The sequence below is a fragment of the Crinia signifera genome, chromosome 6, assembly GCF_055691185.1.
Source record: "Crinia signifera chromosome 6, ASM5569118v1, whole genome shotgun sequence".
NCBI classification, from domain to species: Eukaryota; Metazoa; Chordata; class Amphibia; order Anura; family Myobatrachidae; genus Crinia; species Crinia signifera.
The window spans coordinates 9,708,413-9,723,913 of NC_139222.1; the positions used below are offsets into that span (position 1 = coordinate 9,708,413).

At 47.5% G+C, this 15,501-nt stretch overlaps 1 protein-coding gene across 1 annotated transcript in view; it reads left to right on the forward strand.

Annotated features, from left to right (window-relative positions):
* The window catches only part of LOC146007422 (uncharacterized), a 98,027-nt gene extending 82,870 nt beyond the window's left edge, over window positions 1-15,157 (forward strand). Inside the window, exons 11-12 of the mRNA XM_083145772.1 lie at window positions 8,396-8,953; window positions 12,667-15,157. Of these exons, the coding sequence (XP_083001898.1) occupies window positions 8,396-8,953; window positions 12,667-13,865 (1,757 nt within the window). The 3' untranslated portion in view covers window positions 13,866-15,157. The remainder of the gene's footprint in view (window positions 1-8,395; window positions 8,954-12,666) is intronic.
* Window positions 15,158-15,501: the final 344 nt, after the last annotated feature.

Below are 15,501 nucleotides of genomic sequence, written 5' to 3' on the forward strand. Positions count from 1 at the left end.
CCATATCCTACATCTGAGACAGTAATGACGACATTACAAAGAACTGTAATTTTTACTGAAATATATGAAAAAGATTAATAAAGATAATAATAATAATGATTCAATAACAATAAAGATAAGAAAGATTAAATATAAAATAATAAATCACAAATAATAATTTGCAATAAAAAGATAATAATGAAATCCTCAGTCCTCTTTAGGAAGGAGGGTCAGTGCGAACAGGGCTCTTTCAAAAGGGTTCTCTGCACCCAATGTTTGCCTCCAAATAAATTTGTTGCGCCACTTGCACGCGCCCCACAGGCGCTCGATATTTTGCGTATGCACGCCTGTTGTAGGATCTACAAAATTGGATCTATGGTTCTGCACGTTGCAGTTCCTCTGCGGTGTATCCCCTCCAACAGTCACTTTAAATAGTGGTGCCTGCCTTGACGTTGTCCACAATCGCCACCATCAATGTGGCAGCATCTCTCCGAGGCACCATACACAGGAAGCACTGGCCCGTCTCACGGCAGATACCGCCAAAAACCCACTGCTGTGGGAGCATGCGTGCAAACATGGATTCATCGACCTCCACGATCTTCCTGGGCCCACCAATCTGCCACTGCGCCAAGAGGTCGCACATGCAGGGCACATCCACACACTAGAAAGATCTGCGATCGTAAGATGTTCGCATAAATTAGCCTTCAAATCTTTTGCCTGTCCTGGACAAAAGATTTCAGGGAAGCGCACATCTTTACCAAAGATCCCGTGCGCGCTCCTATGGATCTTTTGTTAAATCTTCTGATCTTTTGCGCAGCACGTAAGATCAGAAAATTTAGTAAAAGATCCACGGGAGCGCGCATCGGCCCGAAATCGGCCGATTATCGGTAAACATCAAACAAGATATCGGCCGATTTATCGGAAATCGGCCAGAAAATCGTTCTAGTGTGTGGGCACCTTTAGCTCTTCGAACGGGGGGAGGGATCATTCGATGGCGAGCAACCATCAAATGTTTTTTTGCCCATGCAGCCGCAAGAGAAGGGATGTGTGGGCATACACCTCCACTAGCATGCAAATGCGGGGATTTGCACGGGCGGCCGGCACTTACCTGGCGCACAGGCCTGAATCAGATCCTTTATTGCGTCAATTAATTTCTGTATATTTGACTTGTATTATTATTTAAATGTCCGATATGCCATTTCCTCAGACTTGTGTTGGTAGATCACCAGTGGAGGCTTTTTTGTTTGTCTCGCTCTAAATAATGAGGTCATTACATCTCCAAAGCTGAGGGTAAAGTGAGGGTTTTCGGGCCTAATCGCTCAATTTCCCAATACTCTAATTAGCGATCAGTGCTGAAGCACTTTGTCAGATAAATTCTTCACTAGGAATCAGTCTGGCAATATTGCCAGTGATTTGTTTGTGCTGCGGCAATAAATTGCCGGGTGCACACTCCCGTGTTTAGCCCCCTAATGGTCGCTGGACACAGGAGCCTGCTCCTGTGATCAGCTGTTTCCCTCTGCGGCTCCCCCGGCAGGCTCCTGTTCATCAGCGGCCATATCTGGTCGCTGATGAAAACTGGACACTGAGCAATATATTGCACCGTGTGTACACAGCTTAATTGGGGCAGTACGGACGGTGTAATGGTTAGCACTACTGCCTTACAGCACTGAGGTCATGGGTCCGATTCCCACCCTGTGTGGATTTTGTATATTCTCCCCGTACTTGTGTGTGTGTTTCCTCTGAGTACTCCGGTTTCCTCCCACAATCCCCCCAAAAATACTGGTAGGTTATTTGTCTCCCATCAAATTAACCCTAGAATGTCTGTGTGTGCGTGTACATGTGGTAGGGAATATAGATTGTAAGCTCCACTGGGGCTGGGACTGATGTGAGTGTTCAACTATTCTTTGTACAGCGCTGCAGAATATGTGTGCGCTATATAAGAAACGTAACAAATATATAAATAATAAATAGTTTTCGGAATTGTATGCATTAAGATCAACCAAGGATATTATATCAGGGAGAATAGGTTCTGGACATTATTCTAAAGTATATATAAATAAAAAAAGGTACTTGTTTCCTAGCACGGCCACAATCTTATGGATCGTGTACCTTTAAGTTAAGGTACACGATCCACACAATGGACCCGATTTCCTTTGAAATCAGGTCCATTTGGCCGGCTAAGACACAATATCGGGGGCATCACGTCGGTCGGGACCATTAACATTGGTCCCGACGCGACCGACGCGATGCCCCCGATTTTTCCATAGGCTTCAATGTTAAAAAATATTTTAACATTGAAATCGTGTCGGGAAAGGTAAAATATCGGGGGCATCGCGTCGGTCGGGACCATTAACATTGGTCACGACGCGATGCCCCCGATTTTTCCATAGGCTTCAGTGTTAAAATATTTTTTAACATTGAAATCGTGAAAAAATGTGAAAAATGTGAAATGGGCCAATATGACCCATTTCACATTATAGATGTCCCCGTCGTCACCCCACGATAGACGCCAACCCGAAGCGTGGCGAGCGCAGCGAGCCCGCGAGGGGCGGCGGTGCGCGTCCTCCGACCTTTTCATTCCCCTACTATCCACGTCGGCGTGAAGTTGAGAATAGAATAGTGTGGCGAGCCCGAAGCGTGGCGAGCGGACGCGTATAACTTCACAGGTATACGCGTCCCCTCGCGGGGCTCGCCACGCTTCGGGCTCGGTGGCTCGCTGCGCTCGCCACACTATTCTATTCTCAACTCCACGCCGACGTGGATAGTAGGGGAATGAAAAGGTCGGAGGACGCGCACCGCCGCCCCTCGCGGGCTCGCTGCGCTCGCCACGCTTCGGGTTGGCGTCTATCGTGGGGTGGGGTTTACGCCGTTAAATTTGGGGGGGGGTTGGGAATATTTTACATTGAATCCAATGTAAAATCGGGTCCCAGGGACCCGATTTACATTTCATTCAATCAAAAATTCGGGTCGGTCGCGTCGATCGCATCGCATGCGACCAAATCGCATGCGATGCGATCGACCCGATTTTTCCGACACGACCACCCCGATGTAAATCGGTGTGGCCGTGCTAGGAAACAAGTACCTAAAAAAATTATATATTAGAAGACAAACAACATTGCGCTGAGTAATTACTATGTCCAGTCCTGGGGAACTAAAAGTCCCAGACGGTGTTGTGAAAAAAGTGCCATGTAAATGTTTAAAAGCTATTTCTTCCATCACAAAAGACAGAGGGGAAAAGGTAGTGGATGACGTACCAACGTTGGCGGCTCCAATCACCGCAAGCAAACAGCACAAACTCGGTGCACAGCACCTTAGTGTCGGAGCAGGTTACACTCAGTCCACAGCTCCCCAACACCAGACTGTAATCTCGACGCTAGGCCACGCCCCTACGCATTTCGTAATCAACTTTGTGCGGGATCCACTACCTTTTCCCCTCTGTTATTTGTGATGGAATAAATATCTTTTAAACATTTACATGCACTGTCGAATGCCTGTTCTTATTTCTCCAGAGATTTTATATATATATATATATATATATATATACACACACACGCACATACCGTGGTCAAAGTGGGCTAGTATATAGCAGTACGGCATACCGGCACTTCATTTCCACTGACCTGGAAGTGGGGGATTTTTTGGGGAAAAAAAAGTGTGAAGCAGGAGGCGGGTAGAGCAGCCAGCCTGCTGCACTTACAGGACACGGCTTCCCATCCCACTCCTTGACTCGACCATGTGTCTCCATGTGAGCAGATTGCTTTTGCCCTGCTGTAGAGGTCCGATTCTCTCCCCCCCCTCCCTCCCTCCCCCTCCCTTTCACTGCTTGGCTCCATATTTAATTCTACAATGTTCTCTCTTTGCCGCCGCCACTGGATACAACTCGGTTCTTTGTAGAGAGGCAGGGTTACAGCGCTATTGCCCTCCGATCGGTCACTGCCGTGTGTCCCTGGATAGTAGGGATGGACATCGCATTGCGATGTTTCTCAACCATCAATGTTTTTTATACAATGGTACCATTCACTAGCGGCGTGCTGTTGTCATCCGTCCCTACCTGTTAGCGCCGCTAACCGCCATTTATACTCTGTCACGGCAGCCCCAGGCTCCTGCTTACAATGTACTTTGTGGCTTGCAGGGTCTAGACCAGTGATGGGGAACCTTCGGCTGTCCAGCTGTTGGTGAACTATACATCCCAGCATGCCCTGCTACATTTTTTTGCTAATTGACCATGCTAAAACTGTAGCAGGGCATGCTGGGATGTGAAGTTCAACAACAGCTGGAGGGCCGAAGGTTCCCCATGCATGTCCTAGACCAGTGGTAGCCAACCCAAGCCTACGAGAGCTACCAACAGTTCACATTTTCCAGACAACCTAGCTGCTGCACAGCTGCACTCATTAATCACTGACACATTTTAAAAGATCCACAGATGGAGCTAATTAGCTCACTTGTGATTCTGTGAGGAGACCTGTAAAACATGCACTGTTGGTAGCTCTCGAGGACTAGGGTTGGCTACCCGGTAGTGTCTAGATCCCATGCAGTTTAGGTAATTTTCCCATCATGCCCTGGGTCCACGTATACCTGGAGGGGGAATATAAATCTGTGGCGAGCGACAGTCCTAGACATTTGGCTGTCCCTATGCCTATAAATTACATATTATTAATGTAATAATTAATAACTATATAAATATAATTTTATATATATATGTAATGTAGGACAGCAGTACAGTGACTTGTTCCTCTAGTGATGAAGCTGTGAGAGCGGTCACGTGCTGGTTTATGCTAATTAGCAGGCATGCTTCTTTATTTGGGCCGCCTCATTTGCTACCCTGCACGCCAATCACAGCACTGGAGGGGTGACAGGGGCGGGGCTATGTACAAGGTTGTACAGCGTCCATATCCGGGTCACAGTCTGACTCCCAGCTGGAAGCTGCAGACAGTGCAGAGAGCGGCCATTGCTGTGCCTGGCAGCAGGTATGCTATAACGCACTGTTATACAGGTGGAGCAGTCTCTGGTGCTGCCTTATCCTTTTACAGATGGATCAGATTCCAGTGTTATTATATATATATATATGTATATATATAATATAATACAGTTAAAGCAGTCGCTGGTGCTGCCTTATCCTCATACAGATGGATCAGATTCCAGTGTTATATTATATAGTACAGGTGGAGCAGTCTCTGGTGCTGCATTATCATCATACAGATGGATCAGGCCACTGTTATATATAGTACAGGTGAAGCAGTTTCTGGTGCTGCATTGTCATACAGATGGGTCATATCCTAGTGTTATATATAGTACAGGTGGAGCAGTCTCTGGTGCTGCCTTACCATCATACAAATGGATCAGATGCCAGTATAATATAAAGTACAGGTGGAGCAGTCTCTGGTGCTGCATTATCATACAGATGGATCAGATGCCAGTATAATATAAAGTACAGGTGGAGCAGTCTCTGGTGCTGCATTATCATACAGAAGATGGATCAGATGCCAGTATAATATAAAGTACAGGTGGAGCAGTCTCTGGTGCTGCATTATCATACAGAAGATGGATCAGATGCCAGTATAATATAAAGTACAGGTGGAGCAGTCTCCTGTGCTGCATTATCATACAGATGGATCAGAGTCCAGTGTTTTTATATAGATCAAAAAAACCAGATGAAGCACATACCAAAACTCTGGCCACCTAATCTGGGAGGGACAGCCCCGTCGACACAACACAGACGGTGCACCACCATCATATAGGTAAGCAGTCTGTGGGCAGCGCAGAGAGGTAAATCGCCATGATTCCAGCAGTTACACTTCCCCACGTCTCCGGACGGACAAGACTGCCAGTCGATTTTTGAAAGGCTTCTAGATAGATGGATCAGACTCTCACCCCCCCAACATCACTACAAAGTAAGTCAAGTCAGCCCCATAAAATGTCACTATATGGGCACCCTGCCCCTGTGTCTACAGTGATTTGATGCTGTGCACATGCATACAGCACCTATACGCCACTGAGCAGGAAGTGACAGAGAGACTCTTCCAACTGACTGGGGAGGTGAGGGGGTCTGGGAGCGTCACAGTGACATCACTCTTATCTCTATTACTGACACGGGGACCTGACTGGGGAGGTGAGGGGGTCTGGGAGTGTCACAGTGACATCACTCTTATCTCTATTACTGACACAGGGACCTGACCGGGGAGGTGAGGGGGTCTGGGAGCGTCACAGTGACATCACTCTTATCTCTATTACTGACACAGGGACCCGACCGGGGAGGTGAGGGGGTCTGGGAGCGTCACAGTGACATCACTCTTATCTCTATTACTGACACAGGGACCTGACCGGGGAGGTGAGGTGGTCTGGGAGCGTCACAGTGACATCACTCTTATCTCTATTACTGACACAGGGACCTGACCAGGGAGGTGAGGGGGTCTGGGAGCGTCACAGTGACATCACTCTTATCTCTATTACTGACACAGGGACCTGACCGGGGAGGTGAGGGGGTCTGGGAGCGTCACAGTGACATCACTCTTATCTCTATTACTGACACAGGGACCTGACCGGGGAGGTGAGGGGGTCTGGGAGCGTCACAGTGACATCACTGTTATCTCTATTACTAACACAGGGACCTGACTGGGGAGGTGAGGGGGTCTGGGAGTGTCACAGTGACATCACTCTTATCTCTATTACTGACACAGGGATCTGACTGGGGAGGTGAGGGGGTCTGGGAGCGTCACAGTGACATAACTCTTATCTCTATTACTGACACAGGGACCTGACAGGGGAGGTGAGGGGGTCTGGGAGCGTCACAGTGACATCACTATTATCTCTATTACTGGCACAGGGATCTGACTGGGGAGGTGAGGGGGTCTGGGAGCGTCACAGTGACGTCACTCTTATCTCTATTACTGACACAGTGACCTGACCGGGGAGGTGAAGGGGTCTGGGAGCGTCACAGTGACATCACTATTATCTCTATTACTGACACAGGGACCTGACCGGGGAGGTGAGGGGGTCTGGGAGCGTCACAGTGACATCACTGTTATCTCTATTACTGACACAGGGACCTGACTGGGGAGGTGAGGGGGTCTGGGAGCGTCAATGTGACATCACTGTTATCTCTATTACTGACACAGGGACCTGACTGGGGAGGTGAGGGGGTCTGGGAGCGTCACAGTGACATCACTCTTATCTCTGTTACTGACACAGGGACCTGACCGGGGAGGTGAGGGGGTCTGGGAGCGTCACAGTGACATCACTTTTATCTCTATTACTGACACAGGGACCTGACCGGGGAGGTGAGGGGGTCTGGGAGCGTCACAGTGACATCACTATTATCTCTATTACTGACACAGGGACCTGACCGGGAAGGTGAGGGGGTCTGGGAGCGTCACAGTGACATCACTATTATCTCTATTACTGACACAGGGACCTGACCGGGGAGGTGAGGGGGTCTGGGAGCGTCACAGTGACATCACTCTTATCTCTATTACTGACACAGGAACCTGACCGGGGAGGTGAGGGGGTCTGGGAGCTTCACAGTGACATCACTCTTATCTCTATTACTGACACAGGGACCTGACCGGGGAGGTTGAGGGGGTCTGGGAGCGTCACAGTGACATCACTCTTATCTCTATTACTGACACAGGGACCTGACCGGGGAGGTGAGGGGGTCTGGGAGCATCACAATGGCATCACTCTTATCTCTATTACTGACACAGGGACCAGACCGGGGAGGTGAGGGGGTCTGGGAGCGTCACAGACAGTGACGTCACTCTTATCTGTATTACTAACACAGAGACCTGACTGGGGAGGTGAGGGGGTCTGGGAGCGTCACAGTGACATCACTCTTATCTCTATTACTGACACAGGGACCTGACCGGGGAGGTGAGCGAGTCTGGGAGCGTCACAGTGACATCACTCTTATCTCTATCACTAACACAGGAACCTGACTGGGGAGGTGAGGGGTCTGGGAGCGTCACAGTGACATCACTCTTATCTCTATCACTAACACAGGAACCTGACTGGGGAGGTGAGGGGGTGTGGGAGCGTCACAATGACATCACTTTATCTATTAAAAACCCTTGTTGTTTACTACTATTATCTAATTCAGCATTAAATGTTCATGTATACCGTCTCTCAACATACCCTCGAATTATTTTACTATGACCAAAGTTAAGCTTACTGGTCTATATTTTTCTGGGTCGTCTCTTTTTTCCTTTTTTAAATATCGGTACTATTTCTGCTAATCTTCAGTCCCTTGAAACAATACCAGAAGGATTATCCAAACATGGTCCCCTTAAATACCAAAGTGACTTCTCTCTAAATGATCTCTAGAGAAGCTAGGTGTGTCTTATACACTGATATTCTTTCTTTAATGTCTTATTAATCTACATTCATTTTTTTTTTATTATTATTTTGTGGGTTTCTTAGGGTTAACATCTGACTGATAATAAGGTAGAAGAGACGTATGTGACGGATATGAAGGCAGAAGATACAGAGGGAGGAGAGACGTATGTGACTTATAGGAAGGCAGAAGGTACAGAGGAAGAAGAAGGCCCAGATGTGACTGATATAAAGGTAGAAGTAATAGAAGAAGAGACGTATGTGACTGATATGAAGGCAGAAGACACAGATGGGGAAGAAGAGACATATATGACTGATATGAAGGCAGAAGATACAGAGGGAGGAGAAGAGACATATGTGACTGATATGAAGGCAGAAGATACAGAGGGAGAAGAAGAGACGTATGTGACTGATATGAAGGCAGAAGATACAGAGGGAGAAGAAGAGACGTATGTGACTGATATGAAGGCAGAAGATACAGAGGAAGGAGAAGAGATGTATGTGACTGATATGAAGGCAGAAGGTACAGAGGGAGAAGAAGACCCAGATGTGACTGATATAAAGGTAGAAGTAATAGAAGGAGAAGATGAGCAGTATATAAGGGGTGATTCGCAATGTAAAGAGGAAATTCCTACAGGAATCAGCACAGGTGAGTAATAATCACGAAGTACAGAATAGAGTCACAAATGCTTTGTACTATATGGACAAAAGTATTTGACTACACATCTTAATGATTGAATTCAGGGTTTTCAATCAGAATGCCACCTCTGCGTGGTACTGTGGTAAGATGCCACTTCTGCGTGGTACTGTGGTAAGATGCCACGTCTGCATGGTACTGTGATAGAATGCCACTTCTGCGTGGTACTGTGATAGGATGCCACCTCTGCATGGTACTATGATAGGATGCCACTTCTGCGTGGTACTGTGGTAGGATGCCACCTCTGCATGGTACTGTGATAGGATGCCACCTCTGCGTGGTACTATGATAGGATGCCACCTCTGCGTGGTACTGTGGTAGGATGCCACCTCTGCATGGTACTGTGATAGGATGCCACCTCTGCGTGGTACTATGATAGGATGCCACCTCTGCGTGGTACTGTGATAGGATGCCACCTTAGGTAATTCTTAAAATGTCATCCCTGCTGGATATTCCACAGTCAGCTGTAAGTAGTATTATTATTATAAAGTGGAAGCGTTTAAGGATGACAGCAACTCAGCCATAAGACGGACGACCACGTAAAATCACAGAGTGTGGTCACTGACTGCTAAGATGCATGGTGCATAAAAAAGGTGCCTGATTCCATAGCTAAAGTGTTCCGCACTCCCACCGGCATTAATGTAAGCGCAAGAACTGTATGGCTTTAGCTTAATGAAATAGGTTCCCTTGGGCGAGCAGCTGCATGCCAGTCTCACATCACTAAGTCCAATGCCAAGTATCAGATGGAGTGGTGCATCGCACAGACACTGGACTATCGTGTTCTGTGGGGTGACGGATCACGCTTCTCTTTGGCAGTCAGATGGCGGATACTTGGAGAACGTTACCTGCCTGACAGCATTATCCAACTGTGAAATTTGGTTGAGGAGAGATAATGGTACAGGGGCTGGTGGGGGAGGGATAATGGTACGGGGGCTGGTGGAGGAGGGATAACGGTATGGGGGCTGGTGGAGGAGGGATAACGGTACGGGGCTGGTGGAGGAGGGATGATGGTACAGGGGGCTGGTGGAGGAAGGATAACGGTACGGGGGCTGGTGGAGGAGGGATAACGGTACGGGGCTGGTGGAGGAGGGATGATGGTACGGGGGCTGGTGGAGGAAGGATAACGGTACGGGGGCTGGTGGAGGAGGGATAACGGTACGGGGCTGGTGGAGGAGGGATAATGGTACGGGGGCTGGTGGAGGAGGGATAACGGTATGGGGGCTGGTGGAGGAGGGATAACGGTACGGGGCTGGTGGAGGAGGGATGATGGTACAGGGGGCTGGTGGAGGAAGGATAACGGTACGGGGGCTGGTGGAGGAGGGATAACGGTACGGGGCTGGTGGAGGAGGGATGATGGTACAGGGGGCTGGTGGAGGAGGGATAACGGTACGGGGCTGGTGGAGGAGGGATGATGGTACAGGGGGCTGGTGGAGGAGGGATGATGGTACAGGGGCTGGTGGAGGAGGGATAACGGTATAGGAGCAAGATAGTACATGGGGCTGGTGGAGGAGGGATAACGGTACATGGGCTGGTGGAGGAGGGATAACGGTACGGGGGGCTGGTGGAGGAGGGGTGATGGTACAGGGGCTGGTGGAGGAGGGATAACGGTATAGGAGCAAGATGGCCTCACACGTGTGCTACAATCTCTACGCATGTGAAGTCTATTAACTATAGCCCTGGCTTGCGAATTTGCAGCCGTGCAATCAGGTCTGAATAACCCCTATGGTTTGATGAGTTTGGTGTGGAAGGACATGACTGACCTGCACAGACCCATAAACTCCGCCCCATCCAGCACCTGTGGAGAGGAGACTGTGAACCAGACCTTCTCGTTCCAACATCAGGTCCTCACCTCCGTAAATGCTCCACAGATCCGAGATCTTGTGAGAAGCCGCCCAAGAGGAGTGGAAGCTACAATAGCTGCAGAAGGGGGACCGACCCCATATAACAGTATACAGTATATATATTCGTATACACCGTCAGTACAGTCCCTGCTGGTGTAATGGTTAGGTGTCCAGAAACTTGTCCAATACTGGGTACTCTTTACCTAGCACGGCGCCCACGATTTTGATCGTGGGCATCGCAGGTAAAAAAATTGCGGGCATTGAATGCACTAAAAAATCGGGTGCGACGCGATGCCTGCGATTTCCCATAGGGAACAATGTTAAATGTCTCAATTGACCCGATTTTCCTGTTCAATGCCTCAATTGACCCGATTTTTCCATAGGAAACAATGTCAAATGGCCCACAGAGGCCAAATAGGCACCCTGAAGTGTGAAATGGCCCCCACAATTGTTAACGCCACCCCACGATCAACGACAACCCGAAGCGTGGCGAGCGCAGCGAGCCCGCGAGGGGCGGCGGTACGCGTCCTACGACCTTTTCATACCCCCACTATCCACGTCGGCGTGGAGTTGAGAATAGAATAGTGTGGCGAGCCCGAAGCGTGGCGAGCGGACGCGGATACCTTCACAGGTAAACACGTCCCTTCGCGGGCTTCACAGGTATCCGCGTCCCCTCGCGGGGCTCCCCACGCTTCGGGCTCAGTGGCTCGCCACACTATTCTATTCTCAACTCCACGCCGACGTGGATAGTGGGGGTATGAAAAGGTCATAGGACACGTACCACCGCCCCTTGCCACGCTTCGGGTTCACGTTGATCGCGGGGTGGCGTTAACAATTGTGGGGGCCATTTCACACTTCAGGGTGCCTATTTGGCCTCTGTGGGCCATTTAACATTGTTTCCTATGGAAAAATCGGGTAAATTGAGGCATTGAACAGGAAAATCGGGTCAATTGAGACATTTAACATTGTTCCCTATGGGAAATCGCGGGCATCGCGTCGGTCGCGTCGCACCCGATTTTTTAGTGCATTCAATGCCCGCGATGGCCGCGATGGGCGCCGTGCTAGGTAAAGAGTACCAATACTGTATTTCTTGTGTCCAGTATCGTCTTCATGTACATTTCATGGAAATGTTTGTTCAGGACATCTCCTGAAGGTTACAGTATACCGTAAGTGTCGACAGACAGTTGGTCAAAAATAGCCGACACCTGAAAACCTCAACATGTGCTTTTTTTCATGTGGGGTTTTATTGGTTTCAATTTCTAGACTTCATCAAATGGACCCTAAATTAGTGTATGGCGTATATTTTTTTTATTTGGGAGGCCAATCCCAGGATTGAAAAAATGTCCCAGAATTGGCATCCCTAGTAGACACATGAAAAATGTCGACATGGGTTTTTCATATTTTTTGGGTGTTTTATCGAAATCTGCCGATTATATAAGTGTAGTATGTCCTCCTTGCTTGGGCCTTCGTACATCGGTGCCTAGCTGCGCTTGGCTCACTGCTATAATCTGACTCGTGGACCACTTGGATTGTGACGTAAGGACAAGTCGGTTTAAAAAAAATAATCATGAAAAACTCACGTCAACGTTTACATGCGTCAACCCAATTACGGATATCTTCTAAATGAGGCCCATGCCTTTCTATTAGACCTCTATTATTAATATAAACGCTTTTACTCAACATATCTTAAAACGCCATTGAATACGTTATAAACTATTTATAAAACGTGTTTCCCAATTCGATGAACATTTCATCTTTATCGGACAAAGTAAAATCGGTTATGGATCTATATTCATATATACATTTTTATTTTATTCCCAACAGATGGAGATAACAGCAGTAATATCCCTGAAGCCTATACGATTGGATCGCCAGACTATAAAATAGAAGATATCATCACACAGGATTCCCCAGGGGAAACCCGAATGATCCCAATTATACACCCAGCACCTCACATTTTAGCTACGTCATTGGAACCCCCTACTAACGCAGAGACTGTTACACCAAATACATCTTTTAGAGAAGCCAACATCTCTATATGTGCTGTAGATGGAAAATGTTTTACACCGGATACTTCTCAGCCAGCTAAGGCTCATGTGAAGCCATTTCCATGTTGCGTGTGTGATAAATCTTTTACATTTAAATCACAACTTGTTAAACATCAGAGAACTCACACGGGCGAGAAGCCGTTTCCATGCGCTGAGTGTGGGAAATGTTTTACACAGAAATCAGATATTGTCACCCATCAGAGAAGCCACACAGGGGAGAAGCCGTTTCCATGTTCTGAATGTGGGAAATGTTTTACACAGAAAGCAGCTCTTGTTGCCCATCAGAGAAGCCACACAGGGGAGAAGCCGTTTACATGTATGGAGTGTGAGAAATGTTATACGCAGTTATCGGCTCTTGTCAAACATCAGAGAACTCACACCGGTGAGAAACCATTTACGTGTTCAGATTGTGGAAAATGTTTTACACAGAAAGCGCAACTTATTTCACATCAGAAAAGTCACACAGGGGAGAAGCTGTTTGCATGTGCTGAGTGTCGGAGACGTTTTACACATAAATCGAATCTGAACAGACATCAGAGAAGTCACACGGGCGAGAAGCCGTTTCCATGTTCTGAATGTGGGAAATGTTTTGCACAGAAATTAGCTCTTGTTGCCCATCAGAGAAGCCACACAGGGGAGAAGCCGTTTACATGTATGGAGTGTGAGAAATGTTATAGGCACATATCGGCTCTTTTCAAACATCAGAGAACTCACACCGGTGAGAAACCATTTACGTGTTCAGATTGCGGGAAATGTTTTACACAGAAAGCGCATCTTGCTTCACATCAGAAAAGTCACACAGGGGAGAAGCCGTTTGCATGTGCTGAGTGTCGGAGACGTTTTACACATAAATCGCATCTGAACAGACATCAGAGAAGTCACACGGGCGAGAAGCCGTTTCCATGTTCTGAATGTGGGAAATGTTTTCCACAGAAATCGGCTCTTGTTAGACATCAGAGAACTCACACAGGTTAATAGCGGTTTCCAAGTTCTGAGAGTGGAAAATGCTTTACACAGAAATGATATCTTGTTATAACCGAGACATTACATAGGTGAAAGACAGAGGCCTAATTCAGACATGATTGCAGGGCAAATTTGTACTTAAAATGGACAAAACCATGAGCACTGCAGGTGGGGCAGATGTAACATGTGCAGAGAGAGTTAGATTTGGGTGGTTTTTTTTAAATGAAATATAAATTGCACTGTAGTAATAAAGCTGCCAGTATTTACCCTGCACGAAAACAAAATAACGCCTTCTAAATCTAACTCTCTGCACCTGTTACATCTGCCTCACCTGCAGTGCAGCATGGTTTTGCCCAGTTTGAGAACAAATTTGCCCTGCGATCAATTCTGGTGATTTTTGACTGTGCCGATTTTCTTTGACCAGTTTAAAAATCGGCACGGGCGAATCCAAGTCGCCCTAAAAATGTTTCCGGTTTAGGGAAATGATGGAAGTCCCATCCTATTAAACAATTATTCACTTAAAGTCCCCCCTGTGAAACTTTGTAAACTGAAAGTATTTTCTCAAATGAACAGATATCACGAAGCCTTTTTATTTCCCGCCATTGTATAAACGTTTGAGCCGATTGTTGTAATTATATTCTTGTGTATTTATTATTTTTCTTATCTATTTTCCAAGGTAATAAAGATTAATTGGGTATATTGAAAGGAAAGTAGGTATTTGTGTAGTTTCAAGGCGGAAGGGAAATCGCATTGCATGTGATCACATGCGTTGGTACTTGTGTAGTTTCAAGTTGTCCCTGCCTGCGGATTGCATCGCATGCAAATTGCATGCGATGCAATTTAGCAGACCCCACTATGCACATTTAGCACACCCCCACTATCCACATCACCCCGAAGCATGGCGAGGGCACACGGTACGCGTCCTCCCGACCTGTTCATACCCCCACTATCCACGTTGGCGTGGAGTTGATTTTATAATGTGTTACGAGCGCAGCGAGCCACCGAGCCCGAAGTGTGGCGAGCGGATGCGGATTACTTGACGTGTATTCCGCTGCGCTCACCATTCTTCTGTCTCGTTTTCAGCGTCCCCTCGCGGGGCTCGCTGCAGACGGCCACACTTTGTGGTGAAGTATCGCCGGTGACCACTGGAGGCCGCTCAATGGACCAAATTACAGAAAGTGAAACCAAAATGATCTGTGACTGGAGTTTGACTCATGAGCTGAAGTTTTTAAGCATTGAAGAGTACAAATAATATATATATTTTTGAAAGGTAAGGAATATGTCATTGTATAATATCGTATAAGTATTTGATTAAATAAATTAAATATATTGTTGTCACCTCAATGTGCTCCTTTAATTGAATGTATTGACACAATGAAGCATACCTCAGAGAAGAGGGACACAGGCCCTGAAATTAGGGGGTGTGGCTTAACAAAAAAGGGTGTGACCTATAATTGCCTCTTCTCACGAGGCCATGCCCCTGTATTGAAGCTGTGGGGGCTCTGTCAGCCTCTAGCCATGCCCCCAGCCCTTCTGGCTGCGGGAATAGACGCTGTGCTCAGCATCTGACAGGAGGGACTCCTAATTACCCCTCCCCCCCCCCCCCCATTGCAATGTACAATGACGGAATTGTGCTGGCCACGCCCCA